Source organism: Elgaria multicarinata, chromosome 20, assembly GCF_023053635.1.
Source record: "Elgaria multicarinata webbii isolate HBS135686 ecotype San Diego chromosome 20, rElgMul1.1.pri, whole genome shotgun sequence".
Taxonomy (NCBI): Eukaryota; Metazoa; Chordata; class Lepidosauria; order Squamata; family Anguidae; genus Elgaria; species Elgaria multicarinata.
Genome location: NC_086190.1, coordinates 1,819,876 through 1,840,496, shown reverse-complemented (window position 1 = coordinate 1,840,496; position 20,621 = coordinate 1,819,876). Strand labels below are relative to the sequence as shown.

At 51.6% G+C, this 20,621-nt stretch overlaps 1 protein-coding gene across 1 annotated transcript in view; it reads left to right on the top strand.

Annotated features, from left to right (window-relative positions):
- The first annotated feature begins 19,318 nt into the window (after positions 1 to 19,318).
- Positions 19,319 to 20,621, top strand: part of CAMTA1 (calmodulin binding transcription activator 1) — a 696,337-nt gene continuing 695,034 nt past the window's right edge. Inside the window, exon 1 of the mRNA XM_063145348.1 lies at positions 19,319 to 19,472. Within this exon, the coding sequence (XP_063001418.1) occupies positions 19,448 to 19,472 (25 nt within the window). The 5' untranslated portion in view covers positions 19,319 to 19,447. The remainder of the gene's footprint in view (positions 19,473 to 20,621) is intronic.

Below are 20,621 nucleotides of genomic sequence, written 5' to 3'. Positions count from 1 at the left end.
GGCCTAGGGTCTGATCCAGCATCAGGGCTCTTCTTCTGTTCTTACCTGCAACTTGGATGGCAGAAATCTGCTGGCGAAGCTTTTCGCAGCATGGAAAGATCTCTGCTTCTCAAGCGGTTCAAGGCACAGGAGCAGGGGGCTGTAAGGAAGCTGGCAACTTTGCAGAGGGTCTTGGTAGGCTGCCACCTCGGGGTGGGGGTGGGGAGCAGGTCCAGCTCAGCGGAGCTCACCTCTCGTCATCAGAGGGTTTTGAATGGACCAAACGTCCCTGTAAAAATTCCCTCTGTGCAAAGAGGACGGGTTGCATTTAAGAGGGAATGTACAAAATGTTCCAGAAAACCGGCTCAGGTCTGCGGCAGCAGCAGCTTCTCCGTCACACAGTGAGTGGAGCGTTTTGGGTCTATTTAACCGAAATGATCCAGAGAAGCTCAGATGTGCCTAGTTTGTCAATTTTGCTTTGGAAACGGTGGAATCAGCAAAGCCGAGCAGGCCAAGAAAGGTCACCCAATGCGAGGAGCCACCATTTGCTTTCGTGGATTTATCCCTCCTCTGTATATTAAGCTACTGGATATTTTTCTGGGTGTCAGAAAACGGCAAGATAAAGAAAGCAGCCCTGACCGGCTAAATTTTCATCTGGAGGGTGGGGTGAAGAGCACAGGGCGCAGATCCTCACTCAGCCATAAACTCAATGGGTGGTCTTGGTCCAGTCACTCTTTTTCAGCCAAACCTACCTCACAAGGTTGTTGTGTGAATGAAATGCAAGAGCCTTTCACAATGAGCACTCCTTAGTCCAGTCACTGACCATAAGACCCTTAGGAATTTTGAGGTGGACTTGTTTTCTCTTCAAATGCTGTTATATTATATTTGTACATCAAAATATAAATCTCTTTTGTCAGGAAATAACTAGATAAAATTTAAAAAATGGTTTTAATACTAGCAAAATAGAGTCAAAATAATCAAAATATTCATGTTCAAATGTCCTAGAGGAGTAAAAAATAGTGTTATCTAATAGGAAATTGTATAAGGAATAAAAAAAGTTGTAATTAGTATAGGTATACTGACAAGAACAGAATACTATGAAATTCAGTATTAGCTACTGCGTGTATATGCCCAAAACAAAATGGTATCCTACAAAATTTATGCCCGGGTTGCCAGATGTCTACCCGAGATTTTACCCTTCCTTCAGGCATGCCCTGACAGCATTTGAAGAGAAAACTTGTCCACCTCAAAATTCCTATGGGTCTTATGATCAGTGACTGTATTACTTTGCATCCAGTGGTTTCTACCAGCTGTCGATCCAGCTAATTACGTCTTACAGTCTGGCGTCAACAAGGATATCCTGGGAGACTTTTTGCAAATGCTTCGCTCAACTCAGGAATATGCTGTTATGTCCACAGCATTCCCACAATATACAAAACCAGCAAAAAGTTAATCCGACGTGACTTAATCTTGAGAAACCCAGGCTGTCTACCAGTAACCACACATTATTTTCTAGATGTTCACAGAACACCCCTTTCATAATCTGTTCTAGACTTTTTCCAGGTATTGATGTCAAGGTAACCATTCTGCAGTTTCCCAGATCCACCAATAACCCCACCTTTTTCTAGATCGGGACAATACTTGCCCATCTTGACTTTTCTGGCACCTCCTTCTCATCCCTTCTCACAAGTTTGCAGTCAGGGACTCTGAAATGATGTCTGCAGGCTCTTTCCACACCCCAGAATGTAATTCACCTGGCCTTGGAGGCTTGAGCACATTTAAAGTGACTTGGTGCTTCCTAACTATTTCTTTAACTATTCTGGGATTAACAACCCTGGAGTTATATCATTTGTTCTGCAGGTCGGACACAATTCCCTTTGTGAGAAGAGGGTGATGAACCCAAATAATCCAAAATCCACAGTGGGGCAGTATCTTTATTAGGGTCCAACTCAAACTCCACAGAATTGTGCAGGCTTTCAAGTTCATCAGAACTCTTTATCAGGGCACATGATGCAAAAAGCAGGTATATGTGTGTGTTGGGGGTGGGGAGAAAGAGTTAAAGTCCAAAAGTTTGGCCAGATGTTGCGGCCATGAGGTCTGCTGCTTAGAGCAGTGGTTCCCAAACTTTTTCAGGTCACCGCCCCCTTGGTTCCACAAACTCATGCCCAGCGCCCCCTACCCTACACTATAAAAATCATTATTCAGAATAGCGGTTTTCAACGACCCACTAAGGAAGATAATAACAATAACATTCAAAACTGTAACAATTAATTGAATACTTATTCAAAATCCGGAGCACCTGCCGCAGGCTTGCTGAGGAAGGGAGGGAGGGAGGGAGGGAAAAGAGAGCAAATGCCTCTGTTTTGCAGCCAGCATGGCAGGGCACACCAAGCAGGGTATGTCTCTTCATTCGCATTTTGGTGCTTTTGAAACATTTCAATTCACTATTAAAAGGACTCTTCTTAAATGGTATTAATACATGTGTGGATTCTTCCCCTATATGGCTTGGGACTAAACTACCTTCTCCCATAAAAATGTCCCTGGGTTTTAAGAACTTCTGGAGAGGCGCTTCTCAGAAAAGACCACCTTGAGTGCCCTCCTGCCTCTTAATGCCCCCTATGCAATCCCACTGCCCCCAAGGGGGCGGTACCGCCCACTTTGGGAACCACTGGCTTAGATCAACCCAGCCTCAAAACGGAGATTGCAGGGTGCCTGGATTCGTCAGTGGACGGTGTTGCAGGATCGCACTCAGCAAGGCTTTTTGGGAATGAGAAGCAGCAGTGGTGGATCTGCATTCCTGAAAACCCAAAGGCCGGCCGTAACTCTGATCTGCTTCTTGCCTTTGGCAAAACACACCATTTCCTGAGTCGACACAGAGAAGAAAAGCAGCGAAACATGACAAGCAGAGAGAGTTGTGCAAGTGCATGAAAATAACCAGAGCACCTTGCAAGATGCTTGGGCTGTTCTGTTTCTTCTCCCACGCCCTGCTTTTTGTACCATCCAGCCTGATGAAGAACTCTGGAGAACTCAGAAGCTTACACGATATTTGCGGAGGTCTTCCCCAACTGTTTACTTTGGATCCCCCACCCCCATGGACTAGCACAGATATTTGCTTTGTTATAAGCCAACAAACGTGCTTGAAGAGTGGCGTTGTCCACCGAGAGGCAACCAAGAATGCAGAAGGTAGCAATTGCTGTGTGGAAGGCTTAACACTCCGGCACATTTCTTGACATGCTCTAGAGCTGAGAAATGCGTGCTGGTTTCTACATTCGGAGATTTAATTTTTGAAGACTGGCAAGGCTAGCATTTCACACTGAGAAAATATTAACAAGGGCAAAGGGCAAAAAATGATGCCAAAGGCGGGGAGTGATTGCCCGGGGACTGGGTCCAGAACAGAGGCTGTCCTGGGGAAACAGGGGCGGTGGGAGCGCGTGTCCCCTGCCCTCTCCAGTTCCAGCATAAGCGCCATCATCCTGTTATCAGACACAGCGCCATGAAGCTTCTACTCTGAGTTGCTCCGGAGTCTGCTCCTGGCCTCGGTCTTCCCTGATTTTACAAGCGCCTTCCTCCGAGCCTCCAATCCAGTTTCTCTCCAGCCCTAGCTTTGTTCATTGCATGGGCTACCTGCTCTCCAGGCAGTTAAAACCCTTAAAGTGCAATATAATAATGTAATAAAACAAATTGCGAGATACACACACACACTCAACGCAATCAAAATCCCAGCAGCCATTAAAAAAAACCTTATTATATGCTGTCAAATGCCTGGGAGTCCGGGGAAAGTTTAAGATAGGGCTGAAAAGGCAGTGATGTTGGCAGCAGGCAATCCTCACTGGGGAGAAGATTCCACAATTGGGGGGGCATCACTGAGAAGGCCCTCCTCCCTTGTTGCTGCCTTCTCAGCCTCCCTCGGAGGAAGCAACTGGAGGAGGCCTTGATGCTGCGGTTAGTGTATTGGTAGGTTCATGCCCGGCAAGGGCCCCCCTCTCCTTGCTTCTCCAAGCCACGACTTTGCCAGTGGCTCAACCCAAGAGGCCTGATCGGGCCTGGCCCAATAGAAGATGCAAGAGCCCCATGGACTAACGTGGGGCAATGCCTTCCTGTGTTCCCTGCTGCACACTTAGGCAGCGGTGGTGCAGGAGAACTACTCTGTAGGTTGGATTTAGCTCCCTTGCGCTCTGCCTGCCCCTCCCCGTGACGGATCTCCTGCTTTGCTCCATGGTAAGGTTTCACCCTCCGGATCGCCCCTTCTTGCCCCAACTCCACGGTGGGAGGGAGGTGTCTCCAGGGCGCGACACGCCGCTCCTTCCCCTGCTGCCACCCTGAAGCGTCTGGGGCAGGTGGGTGACGGACAGGCTCCGTCTGTGCTTTTCTGCAGCTGGGGTGAGGGAAGCGGCAGAACGCCGGAAGCCCAGAGAATGCAAAAGTCAGACATTTCCCCTGCAAATGCCACGGTCCCAATTACTCCTGCCAAGGGGCAAGCAGCCTCCTCAGCGTTCGTTAATCATGGTTCCCTGTGCAGATCTTACTTTTAATGGGACTGCCGACATGAGCATTGGGGACGGACGCGTCCCCGAGAAAAGGTAAGGAAAGGAAAACCACCTTCAGCGGAGGCAGAACGGCCCGGCGAACCGAGTTCAGTAAACAGAGGGCCCTGGCTGCCGCGCGCTTTCCCAATGAAGCGCGCGCTCTGGGATTAATTAAACTCTCTGCTTTCTGCTCGGCGGTGTAACCTTTCTTTTATGCATTTTAGTGGGTGTACAGTGGAAAAAGTCAAGTCTATTATCTACATGACTCCAAGGAGAAGAGTTAGGCACAGGCTTGACATAAACGAGGCATTTAATGTTGCGTGCGCGCTTAGCGCCAGATGCTGCTGTCAGACGCGCTCAGCTTTGAGTCAAGTTGGAAGCCGGGCTGGTGACTGACCTGTTGATCCCAGCCAGGGAGGGAGGGAAGGAAGGAAGGAGGGAAGGAAGGAAGGAAGGAAGGAAGGAAGGAGGGAGGGAAGGAAGGAAGGAAGGAAGGAAGGAAGGAAGGAAGGAAGGAAGGAAGCCAGCCAGCCAGCCAGCCAGCCAGCCAGCCCCCAGTCAGTCTCATTTTACCAAGGGGGCTCAAGTCTCCCCTTTCCTTTCTTTACTACGTCCACCACAAGGACACGAGGAAAGCCCTCCGAGAACAGACGGAGGCTCTGTCGGGTCCAGCACTGGGCTCCCCGCATTGGCTGGGCAAAAGCAGCACCGTGTGGCGGGCATGCAGCCAACTGGCCCCCTTTTCTTCCAGGATGGAGACGGTGAAGAGGTGCAAGAGGAAGTAGAAGAGCTATTTTGGATCAGACCAAGGGTCCATCTTGTCCAGCAGCCTGTTCCCACCATGGCCAAAGAGAAGCCCACAACAGGACATGAGTGCAACAGCACCCTCCCACCCATGTTCCCCAGCAACTGGTGTACATAGTCATTGTGCCTCAGATACTGCAGGTAGCACAGAGCCATCAGGACTAGTGGTAGCCATTGATCTCCTCCTCCTCCTGGAATTGAGCCAGCCCCCTTTTAAAACCATTCAAATTGGTGGCCATCACCACATCTTGTGGGAGTGACTTCCATAGCTTGATTCTGTGTGAAGAAGTCCTTCCTTTGATCTGTCCTGAAACTTGGGGGAGGCTCCCTGTGAAGAGCAATGTGCCCCACGACCTGCAAGCCTTGAGCATGCACACAACCCTTCAGCGCTTGCCCGGACTCCCTTTCCTCACTTCTCACATCCACAGCCCTTGAGGGGCTGAGAAGAGAAGGCTTTGTGATCTCACAGTTATGGCGATCTGGGCGAAGCAGCAGCTCTGGAATGCGGGCGTGCAAACAGGTGCTCACAGCCACCGTTTTTATCACACCCGTCTGGCTGTGACCCCTCATTCCATCCCAGCGCATTTCCCCTCCACGTCCTTCTCCTCTACAGATTGCAGAAGGTCCCTTCTCATTACCACCTCACCTTGAGTCCAATGTCTGCTCAATGCAGGAATCCACCTGAAAGCCTCCCTGACAGATGGCTGTCTGGCTGCCTCTTGAAGGCCTCTAGGGTGGGAGAGCCCACAACCTCCCTAGGAAACTGGTTCCATTGTCCTGCTGCTCTAACAGCCAGGAAGCTTTTCCTGATGTCCAGCTGGAATCAGGCTCTTCCTGTAACTTGAGCCTGTTACTCCATGTCCTGCACTCTGGGAGGATGGAGAAGAGATCCTGTCCCTCCTCGGTGTGATGACCTTTCAAGTGTTTGAAGAGTGCTATCCTGTCTCCCCTCAGCCTTCTCTGCTCCAGGCTAAACAGGCCCAGTTCTTTCAGTCTCTCCTCATAGGGCTTTGTTTCCATCCTCCTCTGGGGTGAGACCTTGCCTGCCATAGGACCATCAGAAGCTGCCTCATACCATGCCAGTCCACTGCTACGTCTAGTTCCGTGTTGTCTACACCAGCCTTCTTCTCCTGGATGCCCTCGCGATATTTTGGACTATAGCTCCCATCAGGCCTGATGGTTTGCCATACTGGCTTGGCCTTGTGAGAATTATACGCCCAAACATCTGCAGGGCTTTCGATCAGGGGAGTCTACATTGACTGGCAGGGGGTCTTGCAACCTATCTGGTGTTGCGGGTCTTGAACCTGGGACCTTCTGCATGAAAAGCCGGGGCTCTGCCCACTGAGCTATGGGTACCACCATTCCCCTCTGTTCCAAGAAAAGCATCATTTCTGCATGCCCAGGAGGAGCCAGGGCAGCTGAGAGGCTCCAAGAGGAGTCCCAGGTCTTGGAGGCTGCCCTCCCCAATCACCCACCCGCCCACACCTGCCCCAACTGCCTCTGCTTGGTTACTCAGCCTGGGGCCGGCATCTTAGTGCCAGGCTCCAAAAGAGCTGAGTAATGCCCCGCCATGTAATGTGGGCCAGGGGAAGCTGTAAAGATGGGTGTTAGAGTATTAACTGTCATCAGCGCCCATTGCATTTTGCAGCTTCTCCTAATGGGCTGACATATATCTTAAATAAGAGACGTAAGAGAGTGCAAGCAGAGACCCTCTGTGCTCACGATCCGAGAGCGCTGGGGGGGTGGGAGAGAGAGAGAGAAAGAGAGACAAGTATCTCGGTGCAGCTGATGCATAAACAAGGCACTCCACTTAACAGCCTTTAGTTTCAAGGTCTTTTAGCAAGGCAAGGAAGAAGAAATCACCTCCTCTCTCCCTCCCTCCCTCCCTTGTTTTTCCTTTCTAAGTGGATGAATTGCACCACAGACCTGGGCAATAACCTCAAAACACTTTACCAATAAGAAAGAGCGACTTCAGAAAGTAATAATTTCTGCTCCAGCACAAGGCATCCCCGCCCCCTTCTCCAGCGGACTGTGGGCTCACTGGGCTGCATGGAGACGGCCAACTTTCCTGCTGTTACGCTCCTGCTGTTACCATTCAAAAACTTTCCTAAACATTATATGGTAAGCACAATGTGTAATAGCCAATGTTAGTCCTACGTAGAGTAGACCCACTGAAATGAATGAGACTGAAGTCTCAATCATTTCAATAGGTCTACTCTACGTAGGACTAACATTGGCTACTACCCATAGGGTTGAATCCAGATTTAATCATACCTAGACTCATTGAAATCAATGGGACTTCAGTTAGTTGTGACTAACTTCTTGCAACTTAAGGGCACAATCCTGTGCATGTTTAGACAGAAAAAAATCAGGCAATCGGACTCAGATGACACGATAATTCATGGTTTAGCAACAACCCATGGTTCAATGACGACCCACACTCAACCACTGAGGTTGGGTGATTGTGTCGTTTCAACACAGTTCTTTGTCTGGGTTGCAGACCAGTTGCCTTCTGTTTGGGGCTGTGAAGCGGCTTCCTGGGAAATTCCATGAACGCGGCTTGGAGGACTCACAGTCTGCACGGAATGGATGAGACCTCATAGAATCATAGAATAGAATTTAATAGAATAGAATTTTTGTGAACCGCCCAGAGAGCTTTGGCTATTGGGCGGTATAAAAATGTAATAAATAAATAAATAAATAAATAAATAAATAAATAGTAGAGTTGGAAGGGGCCTATAAGGCCATCGAGTCCAACTATTTAGGGATTGACATCTAGTGGGAGAGGTTATGCGCTGACAGTGAGCATCGTGGGCAGGGAAAAGGGGGCATTAGGAGGACCAGAAAGCAAGAGAGCAGCCAGTGTCTCCTCTGCTGAGATATCACAGGAGGGCAGAGAAGAAGGCATCTACCACCCACCACCCCCTGACTGCCCTCAATTCAAGCAGGGAGAAGGATGGGAAAGGAGCAAGAAGCTTGGAATAGTTCCAAGGTCGGTCACCACGCACCGGAGGGCTCCAAATGATGTGTGGGCAATCCAGGTGAGACCCTGGGAATGCTAAAGAGGGCGGGATGGTTCATTCAGAGGACTACTCCGATATAGTGAACGGCTCGCGGTACTAGGCTTTCAGCCCCCACTTCCCCGCGTGGTTGGAAAATGTCCCGTGTGGCCACAGGAAGCTGCCTTACCTAGACCTCTGTTCCACATTTAACATTCCGCGTTAAAAACAAAAGAACCGCAGAAGAGCCCTGGTGCGCCATCTTGTCCAGCTCTCTGTTCACACAGGGGCCAACCAGCTGCCCGCGGGAAGCCCTTAAGCAGGACACGTGCACAACAGCACCGCCCTGGAGAATTCGGAGAGGCCATTTGCACGCAGCTCTAGCCATGGCTCATAGCCACGGACTGTCTTCTAAGAAGAGCCCTGAGGCTGGATCTGACCGAGGGCCCATCTAGTCCAGCACTCTGTTCACACAGTGGCCAGCCAGTTGTCGGTCAGGGATCCACAAGCAGGACATGGTGCAACAGCACCCTCCCACCCATGTTCCCCAGCAACTGGTGCACAAAGGCTTCCTGCCTCGGATACTGGGGGTAGCACGTAGCCATCAGGACTAGTAGCCATTGATAGCCTTTGCTTTCAGGAATTCATCCAACCCCCTTTTAAAGCCATCCAAATGGGTGGCCATCACTCCTCCATGAGTTTGCCTAAGGCTTTTGGAATGCCTGCCAGCCACCAAACCCACTCCTGCCTTTTGTGGTTGTGACTATTGTGTTGCAAATAAAAAAAGATGCTTAAAAAGGAGGAGGAGGAGGAGGAGGCAGTCCTGCAAAGCACCCTCTTGCAGGCCTACAGGTCAGAGTAGGTCATGCAGCATGAGCTGAGCTCTTCCAAGGCCCTGCAAGGCTGGCTTGCTCACTGGTCGGAGCTGCATGGCGACTTGGCCGTTGCTTCACTCCCGGGATCTCCTGCCTGACACGGCCTGATAGATGGTCCCTGCAGCAGAAGCACCATTTCAAGGGGAGAGTGAGAGGCTGCACCAGAAAGTGTGCTGCAACTATGCCTCCCTTGATGGGAGGGACGTGGTTTGGAGCCCTGCCTGTCTTGGAGAGACCTTTTTCTCTGCACTGAAGGCCGAGGAAAGGCCCTGCTGAGCGGCAGTGAAAGGAAGGGGCTTTCGCCCAGGGCTGCTTGGAGGCGTCTCCCACATTTCACTAGTAAGATGGGTGGAGGGATTGTTATGCAAACTGTACAGGATGAACCAACCAACCCCAAAGGGGGAGGGGAAAGGGAGGGCGAGATCCCCGACTTTGTCATTATACCTTTTAAACGCCACCTGCTTTTATCTTTTTGATGCCAGAGACATTCACTGCGCGGACGTGAAAATCGCTGAATTTCCAAGGCTTTTGGAAGGCGCCGTCTGCTCACGCCTGCCGTAGCATCACATTAACCCAATTAGCCAAGCTTATCCTGCAGCAGCCATGGAAGGACAGTGAGGAGGGGTAGGGGACAGTAGGGGTCTTCACACGGGGCTTTTTCTTGTTTTCGCCTTTGCAAGAAAATAAAGTTAGCAGGGAGCCAAGTGCCTGTATATATTCATCTGATGGCTTCTTGAGCTTTTGACACAGCTGAGTGCTTAATTTCCGGCGGCGACAGGAAGGCATCTGTACAGCTGCCTACATAAGGTCACCACAGAAGAGAGCCATCACTGACATCCAGGCAAATTCAAGACACGTCGTCTGCAGCACCCTCACGCCTGTGCAGACCACATCTGCAAGGGAGCACACGGCCCCGTGGCCCTTCTCTAAGCTGGTTTAGAACATTTCCTCCAAATGGGTTGGACTATAACATATGACCATGCTGGCTGGGAGTGATCTGGAGGGCATCAGGTTGGGAAAGGCTAGTCTAGAACATTTCTCCTTGATGCTAGCTTTCTCCTTGCGAGGCATGTTGGGTTTGTTTGTTTTTTAAATGCAGGGAAGCACTCAAAAAAGTGGTAAGCCCCTTGCCCCCTGCCCCAGTAGGCTGAAGGGGTCTAATATATTCTACCCAACCATTCTGCTACACAAGTGGACCCTGGCACAATTCTTTTGCTCAGCTCTGCCTCGGATGCCAACAGTCACATCAAACAGAAGGAAGAGCATCCTCTTTTTGATCCTCTTGTGGAAAAAAGCAGCCGGCTTTCCAGCTTCTTACTGTCTGTCCCCCAAAGTCACTCCAGCCACCAGCAAAACCAACCAACCAACCAAACCCCACACAAAACCAACAGGTCGTTTCTAAAGGAAGCTCATTCTCCTGAGGATTGGAGGGGGGAAATATTCCTTTTGAGCGTTTAGTCACACACATCAAAGGAAACAGGCGTTTCAGCCTTCATTTGCATTGTACAGGCATTAGATGTGGTCCAGTTACAGAAGCTGTGCTTGAGAAGGGAGAAGGGCCGGTACGTCTCCGGCTTTGATGGCGGTGGAAAGGAAATGCAGCCAGGCAAATAATACATCACCCTGCCAAGGCACTTTCCATTTTTAAAAGGATGGAGCCACTTCATTTGTTTCTAGAGGGACTCTTGAGAGCAGAGGTTCCTTGACATCAGTGCTGGGGAAGCAGGGTCAGCCGCTGATCCCAGGATTGCTTTGTGCCTGGAACTGCAGCTTTTGAGCGAGAACCGATGTGTGACGTCCCAAGTGTGGCAGAGGTAGCCGGGAGGGGCCTTCCTTGCTGCCCTAGTGACAACGACAAGCACACTGGTTCCTGCCCTGGAGGAAGCTGCAGGGAAGCCGGATCTGTAGATTTTCAGCATCTTGTGGAAGAGACGATGGTTCGTGCCTGTTGGCGTGCAGCTGTGGCTTCGTCAATGGACTTCTCCCCCTATGATCCATGGCACTGTTTCCCCCCTTTTAATGTTTGTGGGTTTCTTTTTTTGGGGGGGGGAAGTCCTTTAAAATATATCTATATGGATTCATTGGTGAGGGGCAAAGCTGATTCCCAGCAGGACGGAAAGCCCTGTAGGCGAGTGGTTCCTGAATTTGGAAGACAGGCTCATTGCCTGTTCTGCACAGGGTTGCACGCCCCTTGAAAGATCACATGTTCCACAAGCAGCATGTCTCTATGAGCATCTGACGGCCCTCTTCTTCTCCTCCTCCTCCTTCTCCTCCTCACGCCTGTCTTCCGGGAAGCTGAATGTTACTGCCGACCGGCCATTTGAGCTAGTGCTCCTGGGAGCTCAGCCATTCCAGAGAGGCTTCTCCGCCATGAGCAAACTTGGAGTCCAGAGCGGCCCCTCGGAATACAGAGTGGGCCGTGCCTCTAGCAGAGAAAATCCTGTCCCTTAGCCTCTGGCCAGGAACAAGATTTTGAAGCCTGCGGGTTCCTGCCCTCAAAGACCTGCTCTCGATCAGTGGTGTTGAACAGCCAGTCCGTGGCCTGCCTAGGGTCCCAATCCACCCTCTAGGGTTCCCCTGAATCCTTTCCCCGTTTGGTGGTTTTGTGCAGGGTTCCCCCCCCCTTCTAAAAGGTTGGGATACCTCTCTGAAGGTTTTGTTGGTGGCAGGAAGAGCTGTAAGGCAAAATAGGCTGGTATTTGGGGTCTTGGGTCCTGGCCCCTTCCAGCTTTTGCCCTGCCCAACACCGAGATGTGGGACCACAGAGCTTGTCTGAAATGGAATTTAGCCCTTGGACTGAAAGGGGTTCAGCACCCGCACCCTATATCCACACACACACACACACACACACACACACGCCAACCCAGCGCGTTGACTCTTCTGTTGGCATACGCCATCCTCGCCAGATTGCTGAAGGGTTTGGAGTGACCCTTCTCTTCATGTAAAGAGTTTTCCTCTCCTGCTGCAGCTGCTGCTCCCCTCCCTGCCCGCCCTCACACACATTGCTTGCAAAACCAGGTTCCACAGTGGGAAAAGCAAAGATAAAGCCATTCATGCTCAAGGGCATTTCTTTCTTTCAACAGACATTTTTTTATCAGGTTAATCAGCAAACAATAACCTTTTTTTCACAGCCAAACTATTCTCTCCCCTGCTCCTACCCTGCAGCTTAGTTTCCCACTCTGTCTATGGCATGGAGTCCCAAGGAACATAAAAAGGGAAGACGGACGGATGACATCACGGATGCATTTTTCCTTTGGTCGAGAAACAGAAAACCCCCAAAACAGGGAGGCTGCCAAGACACGCAAGCGACCCTTGTGGGCTGCTGCATATTCAAAAGGCCAGAGCCCAATTGCTGGTTGGACTCAGCAAGACTTATTGGCAAGTTTATGTAAGGAGCTAAGAAAAGCCCGGATTAATTGGACCAGAGGCCTGGGCTGCCAAGGATTCAGCTTCTCATCGCAGTCAACGCCTCTGGGAAACTGATCAGCTATAGCTGTCCCCAGTGTTGCTCTCCAGCAACTGGTGTGCAGAGGTAGGCTGCTCCTGTCAATGGAGGTTCTTTATGACCATTGCGACTGGGAGCCAGGGAGAGACCTAACCTCCTTCATGCACAGAGGACTGCATTTTAATCCTGAGCATGCTGAACAGGAAGCTGGTCTCCTGCCCCGTTTGCTCTTGCTTTCGCCTTGTGGCACATAACGCTCTGGCAGCTACACTGACGCCTGCCCCATGCCAAGGGCGAGTTCCCTGCTTTGGGGCTGCTTTAGCCTCCTCCCCACCCCCAGGGCTTTCTCACCACCTCCTTCAGTGGGGAAGCAGTAATCCTGGCAGCTTTGGGGTCACTGGGGGAGCGAGATCCCAACTGGGACCACTTTTTCAAGCGTTGCTCATTGCAGTGTCCTGACTAGGCCTGAGGCCCGGGGCAAGCCGGCCGTCACGCAGCACTCAATGACTGCTCTGCTTCTCATCAGGACCTTGGAGAGCGCACCGCACCAACCGCCGCCGGCTGGAGCGTTCTCCCCTAAGGCAGCCTTCGCCAACCAGTTGCGCTGAACTGCAAGTCCCAGCACTCCACCAGAATGCCATTAAGGAAAGCTGGCAGAAGGAGCCGGCTTAACATCAATATGAAGCATTTGGGAGAGGCCATGAGGTGGTTTGGAGGAATGTGCTTTGGAGGGTGATACAGCCAGCCTGGCAACCTCAAGGCCCCGGGCAGCTGAAGAGCTGCAAAGCGCTGGTGTAGCTGAGACTGGGCTGGTCATTCTCCCAGTGGGGCCCGAAGGATGGCACAGCAAGGGGCATGGAGCAGGCAGCTGGGCTCTGCTGCCTGACCCCCCACCCCACCCCAACTTACAGCAGTGTGGGAGGCAGCATGGTGTAGTGGTTAGAGGGCTGGACTGGGATTCAGGAGATCTGGGTTCTAGTTCCTGCTCGGCCTGGAACTCCCTGGGTGACTTTGGGCCGTTCACTGACTCTCAGCCCAACCTACCTCCCAGGGTTGTTGTGAGGATGAAATGAAGAGGAAGAGGACCATGTATGCTGCTTTGAGTTCCATGCAAGAGGAAAAAAGGCAAGACATAAAGGTAGCAAATAAATTAATACTGCAGTCTTCTCCAACATGGCACCCTCCAAATGTGTCAGAGACCACATGGCCGATGGTGAGGAAGGATGGGAGTTCTAGTCTCAAACACCTGGAGGGTGCCCGGTTGGGGAAGGTTGCCTTACAGGATTCTGGGGTGTTTCTCAATCTGTTCAGATCTGGCTTGGCCTCACCGTGACCCCGTGTGAACCGAGCATGCCCTTGAAGAACACACCCGGTGCTCCCATGTAGCTCTGCATTCAGGGCCAGTGCTGCCACTCAGGCGGCCGCCTAGAGCGCCAAGCTAAGAGGGGTGCCGGGCACAGCGCAGCACTCATGCGTGTTGGCTGTGAGCCGGCCCGAGGACTCAGCTGGGCCTGGGCAGGTGAGATGGTGCCCCGTGCCCATCCAGCTGAAGCGAAGCCAGCGACGCTGGGGTGGGTGGGCGGCTCCATGTTCGGACTTCCACCCGGAAGCCGCCCTCCCACCCCACCCCAGCATCCCTGGCTTCGCTTCAGCTGGATGGGCATCGGGCACCATCTTGCCCGCCGAAACGAAGCCAGGGACGCTGGGATGGGCGGCTCTACGTTTGGACTTCCGGAACGTGAATGGGGTGCAGGGGGTCTTTGAGTGAATGTATGTGTTCATGTGTGTGTTTGTTTGGAGTGAGCGACGCTGAGTGTGTGTGTGTGTGCACACGCGTGTGAGTTGGGGGGGATGATTTGGAGGTGATATTCCTATTAAATAATGCAATTTAGACCCATAGACGTTCCTTTCCAATTTGTTTGCTGTAATTGGCATGATGTATTTCTTGCACTTTAAAATAAATTTAGCAGTTTCAAGTTTTGTGCTTCTTATATTTTCCAGGAAACATCTGTTATTAAAAATCAAAGTTGGCATTTTTGGGGGTGGGGTGAAAGTAGCTCACCTTGCCTAGGGTGCAAAATAGTCTGGCACCGGCCCTGGCTGCATTGCAGGGGAAGATCAGCCCCAAAGGGCAAGCTGAATTTTAGAGCAGTCTGTCTGAGCCAGCAATCCCTGGTGAGGAACCCAAATTAAAGCGGACCCTTCTGAATACAGCAGAGCTTGAGCACGGCAAAAAGCAAGGCTGTGACACAGAGCCCCCCGCCCCACCCACCCCAGCCCCCCCTTCTCAACTGTCACAGCAAAGACAATGGTGGAGGAGAAGGACCACAAAGGGACTGGATTTGACCATCCCGTGAAAGGAAGCGCTACAACTTTGTGTGTGCGTGCGTGTGTGTGCGCGCCTATTAGAGACTCAGATGTCAAAGAAGAGACAGTGGAACAAATTAATATAGTAAACTGTAATTAATCACCAGGGCTAGATTGTATTATTGAAGAATTCAGCAAGATTTTAAGAATTAAACAGCTGCACTGCTTAAGAAAAAAAAGAGAGAGAAGGCAGGAACTTAATCTATCATTAAAATCAGTTCTCGTACTGGAGTGTAGCCCGAGTGTTGCCTATCTGCTTGAAAAAGGCCGGAGGGTGATCTTGGGAATTACAGACCAGTAAGCCTGACTTTAGAACCAGGTAAATTAGCTGCAAAAAATAATTAAAGATGGCATGATGTGATAGGGCAAGGCAGCGGGGCTTCTGCACAGGAAAAAGCACTCTGCTTCTCCAACCTAATAAGATTCTTTGAGGGAGCCAACCACACAGGGGATAAAAGACCACTGGCAGATAAAATTTATTAGACTTTTCAAAAGTCTTTGATAAAGTTCCTCACAAGAGGCTATTAAGAAAGCACAGTAGTCATGGGGTGAGAGAGGTAAAGATCTGTTATGGATTAGAAACTGCCTAAGAGATCACTGGCAACAAAGCAGGAATAAATCATGAATGGGCAGCAAAGGGAGGAGGTTAATAATGAGTCCGTCCAAGTATCCGTAGCTTGATGCGAGTTCTAAATACACCAACTTCCTTTCAAGGCAAGTTATTAACATCGTCTCAGCTTTGCAAAGAGCCGCGGTCTGTTCAGAGAATGCTTATTCAACCCTCTTATGACTGTGGGAAAATATACAAATGTCTTGTTGGACAAATATCTCTTGATGCACAATGGTGCAGGCTGTTAAGTTACACAGGATTCTTGAGCAGGTAGAATGTATTGTTTCAGGCTCTCCGCTTTACTCAGTGCTAGACAGCATCGCTTTCTTGGTGAGGCCAGCACACTGGGAGTTCTATGATATCTCTTTATTTGTAAATATACTCGCCGAGCAGCGGGGAGCAGGTGAAGATCACGTCAGACAGTGCAAGCTTTTAGATTCACCTGCAGCACTTTTGTCAGCCACTGTCAATAAACAGGTTCATACTGCAGGATAACTGAGCATGCAGAATGGGGGTGTGGGAACAAAGGGGGAGGTGGAAGACACAAGGGTGTGGGAGAGCACTGCTGGCGTGGGGCAATACCGAAAGAGAGGGTCGGGGTGGGAAGACGCCCGGAATGAGACGGGAAACGCTGCATCGTCGCCATTGAGGGGGGCCTATGAAAATGACCACCCCGGATGCGATGGGAAGCCCCTGAGAAGAAATGTCTCAAGCCACAGGAAGCCGATTTGGAGAGGAAGATGTGGCGGTCCCAGAGGCAGTGAACTGATGCAGCGAAATGGGATCTTGGCTAGTCCACTTGTGAATGGCTTTGCCTGGGACCAAGAAGCTGTTCACCAGATGGGAAACTGATCCCTGCTATAAGCAGGACGTGGCTAATGTAGAACCATTGTTCCTACAGTGCCCACAAAGGACCAACCAATGGGATGTTTCTAGGACTTTGCAATGGGAGCCTGGGGTAACGAAGGGCCCTGAGCTCCCCCTCCGTGAGTGGGGATTCGTATGTGAGGAACAGACCCAGGCTCCAAACAAGGTCTCCCAAACTGGCCAGAAACACGGGAAGATAACAGGAATGACATGGTCTCCCAGGGATGCTCTTTTCAGGGCTTGGCTTCCAAGGATGGTTCTGTCCCAGGGAGGCATGGGGCTGCCCTTCCACCTAGCTGAAGCGTACCCTGGTGACAGCCATAAATCTCATTCTTGCAGGAGTCCTTGGGGCCTAACAGTGCTTAAGTTTGGCTGGATCATGCCCCAGAGAATTTATATCATGCTTTTTTTATTTTTAAGTGCATGAAACACAACATGCATGTTGTCTGTTGAGCATGTTGCCCTGTTCTGTTGTATTTTTGTACGGGCACCTTAATTTGCGTTTTATAATTACTGTCAGGCAACTGACTTTCCAACTACCAGCACTTGAGTGACATGAGAGGAGGTGGAGGAAAGTCACAATACGCTGATGGGAATTAGTGGTTTGGGATTCTATGCATAGGAGGGGGCGCGAAGCAGTCCCACGTGAAATTAATATTAATAATAATTATTATTATTACTCATATTATATAGGAGCTGCTTTAGGGTTCCTTCTTGATTAAAAATTAGGTTGCACATTATATACAGAATACACACCTCGATTCCCTGTGCCAATTGTCATGCCTATTAAAAATTGTCCTGATTTTATAAACAACAAATTTTCCAGGCCTTATCCTTGCAGAATTCTGAAATTCTGCTCTTATGGTTATATAGTACAGAAATTAGGCCTGCAACTTTTATAGCCTGGATTTATCTGTTTAAAAATAAATAAATCCTATTGATCAACTGAAATGTTGTCTTAAATAGGACAATAATTGCCTAATTAATTGACTGAGGGAACCGTCCTGTGCATGTTTAGACAGATAAAAGTCCTGCAACTCCCTGCATGCACAGGGGTATAATGTAAGGTGCTTTTAAAAAAATCTATGATATATAAGGGCTGGAAGGTTAATATTAATTATTTTATGAACATAAATTAATATAACAATATTATTTATGCATTTGTTACATTTATATCTAACATTTCCACCAAGTACTATACGTGGAATCCCCTCCATTTTATCCTCACAACAACTCTGTGAGGTAGTTTAGGCTAAGACTATATATAAAATTAATATAATAATATTACATAAAATAAAATGATATTAGGATTTCAACTGTAATTAGTATTGACACAAAAATGAAACAACATTAACATATATAATATAGTAATATTAAAAGTATAACAGTATAATATTAATCACATGACTTAATTAGCAATAATATAGTATTATTGTAATACTACAGTATATAAGATTGAGATAATAGGATAACATTAACAGAATATTAGGGAAGCAACTCAAATTGATGTGATTTATCTATTTTTAAAAATCCTTTTGATTAGCTAGAAAAAGTGTTTTAAATATGAAAATAATTGCCTAAAACTCGTAAAAATTCATTGGCAGCCCTGACCAGCCAAGGCAGCATCATCAGCATCAACAACACATTAATAAATTTCTTTCTTTATTATTTTAATAATAATTAAATTATTAATATTTATTATTAATAAATAATTACAATGTTTCCTTATTACTACTTCTACTGTTAATAAACTATTACTATTATTATTATGACGATAATTGTAATAATTAATGTTTCCCCCAGCTCCACCCAATCTTTGGGCAGCCCGACAAGATCACATACGCCAGAGCAGCCAATGAGGTCGAGGGATCCCGGGGGATCCTCCAGTGGCAGAGGGATCTCCCTGTCCCGCTCGCTCGGAAGATCCGCCGCAGCCAGGATCGCTCCCATCCCAAAGCCGAAGACAGGATCTCAGGGGCCGACCGCGGAGGGGACAGCCCCGGCCAATCAGCGCGCCAGATCCGCAGGGCGCCTCTCCGATTGGCAGCCGCGCCCTTCTTGTGCCTCCGCCAATCAGCGCCTTTGTTTAGGGTTAATCGGGCGAGGAGGGGCGCGGTTGCCTGTCAAGGCGGCCGACCAATAGAAGCGCGCGCCGGCTACTGGCCCCGCCTTCCTCGCCGCTCCCCCTCCCTGCCGGCCTCCCACTTCTGGGCCGCGCCGCTGCCGCCGCCCGATTCGCTTGGCGCCGCTGCCCGCCATTTGCGTCACCGCCTTCCCCCCCGCCCCTCCCCTCCCTTGCGCTTCCCCATTGGCCCCCGAAGCTGCCATCACGCGCTTTCTCCGCCTCCTTGGAGTCCGATTGGCTGCCGTCCCCGCTCAGGATTCGCCGGCTCCTTCTCCCCCCCTCCGCCTCCTTCCATCATGGCCGCCCGAGCGCCTCCGATACGCCTCTCGCCTTTCCTCCCGCCCGCTGCTCGAGCCAACCGGCCATAGGCCGGCGAGGCTGCCAGTCAGGCCCATCCTCTCTTCCGGCCCGCCCCCGCGCAGCGGCTGTTGGCCGAGGACGGCGTCACTCCGCGCGGGGGACCAATAGGAGCGCCGCGGAGTGCGTGAGGAGAAGAAGGAGACGAAGGCGGCGCGCGCGCGCGGCGGCCGGCCCGGTGGTGGCGGTGGCAGGAGACGAGGCGGCGGGCGGCTATCGCGACGGCAGAGGAGGCGGCGGCGGCGGCGGCGGCGGCAGGGTCCGGGGCTGGGGCTGCGGAGGGGGGCAACGGCGGCAGGGGCGGGCGGGAGCGGAACCGGAAATAGAGTCTCCTCGGCGGCGGCGGAGGAAGGGGAGGGGCGGCGGCGGCGGCGGCAGCAGCGGCAGCAGCAGCAGAGGAGGCGGTGGCAGTGGCGGCAACGGCGAGCGCGCCTGCCTGGGTCCCGGTCGCGAGGAGGAGGCGGCGGAGGAGGATGTGGCGCGCGGAGGGGAAATGGCCGCCGAAAACAAGCCGGAAGGTGAGCCGGACGCCCCGAGGACCCCCCCCCCCCCATAGCGGCGGCGGCGGCGGCAGAGGCGGGGAAGGAGGGAGGGAGGGAGGGAGGACGGGACGGAGGGGCGGGCAAAGGCGCGCGGGCGCCTCACTCGCCGACTGACGGGCTGACTGACGGACGGACTGACCGGGGGGCGGGCTGAGGGGGACACGCGGGGACGCGCATGCGCGCGACCCCCCCGGACTACCCCCCTCCCCGTGGCTCGCGCTTCTCCTTCCCTGCCCGCTCCACGGAGCATCTCCCGGCCCGAAAGTTGAGAGGAGCCGGCAGCGAGGGAGGGGCGGGAGGGGGGGAGGGCGCAGCCTGCGGGCGGGGAGGGGCCGCCTGGGGGCGCCTCCCCCCCGCCACAGGGAGGGAGGGAGGGAGGGAAAGGGGAGGGTGGGCAGCCAAGCCACTCCCCCCGCCGCCCCCCCCGCACATTATTCCCCTCGCGTGAGAGAGGAGGAGAGCCCCTTCCCCGTGGGGTGTGGGGTGTTGTGCGCGCACGCGTGTGCAAGAAGCCGGGGAGTGTGCAAAACGGGGACCCCGCCACGACTCTTCAGCCAAACTTAAGCCCCCGTTGCAAAGGCGGTGGGGAGCCCCAGCAGGAACCCAAAACAGTCTTCCCCAGCCTGGACTGCAACTCCCATCAGCCCCAGCCAGCAGGGCCAGTGGTTAGCAATGCTGGGGATTGTAGTCCAGGACGTTTGGAGGGCCGCTGTGGGGCAGCACGTAGCGCGGAGCTGTCCAGCCGCGATGACGTGCGAGGGGCTCAGTTCCCCTGTGTCGGGAGGGCGGCTGGCGGCGGCAGTGTCGCGCTCTTGCACCCGTAGGCACACTTGACCACCGCAGGCATAAGCATCTCTCTCTCTCTGCACGAGGACGGCCAGTAGGCAGCTGTTTCCTTCTACACTGGGGTTTGCCTGCCGAGCGAAGAAGCATCACGGACACCTGTTTTCCTTGGCACCGGGGAGGCCCATGAAAGTCACTCCTGAGCCCTGAGGAAAAGAGTGTTCCTCCCTCCCTGGGCCAGGAAGGGGCGTCTTCTCTTCCATAGCATTAAAACCAACAACAACAACCCCAACATGACATGGGGTCAGTGTCTTTTTTTGTGCAGAGGTGTTCTTGACCACG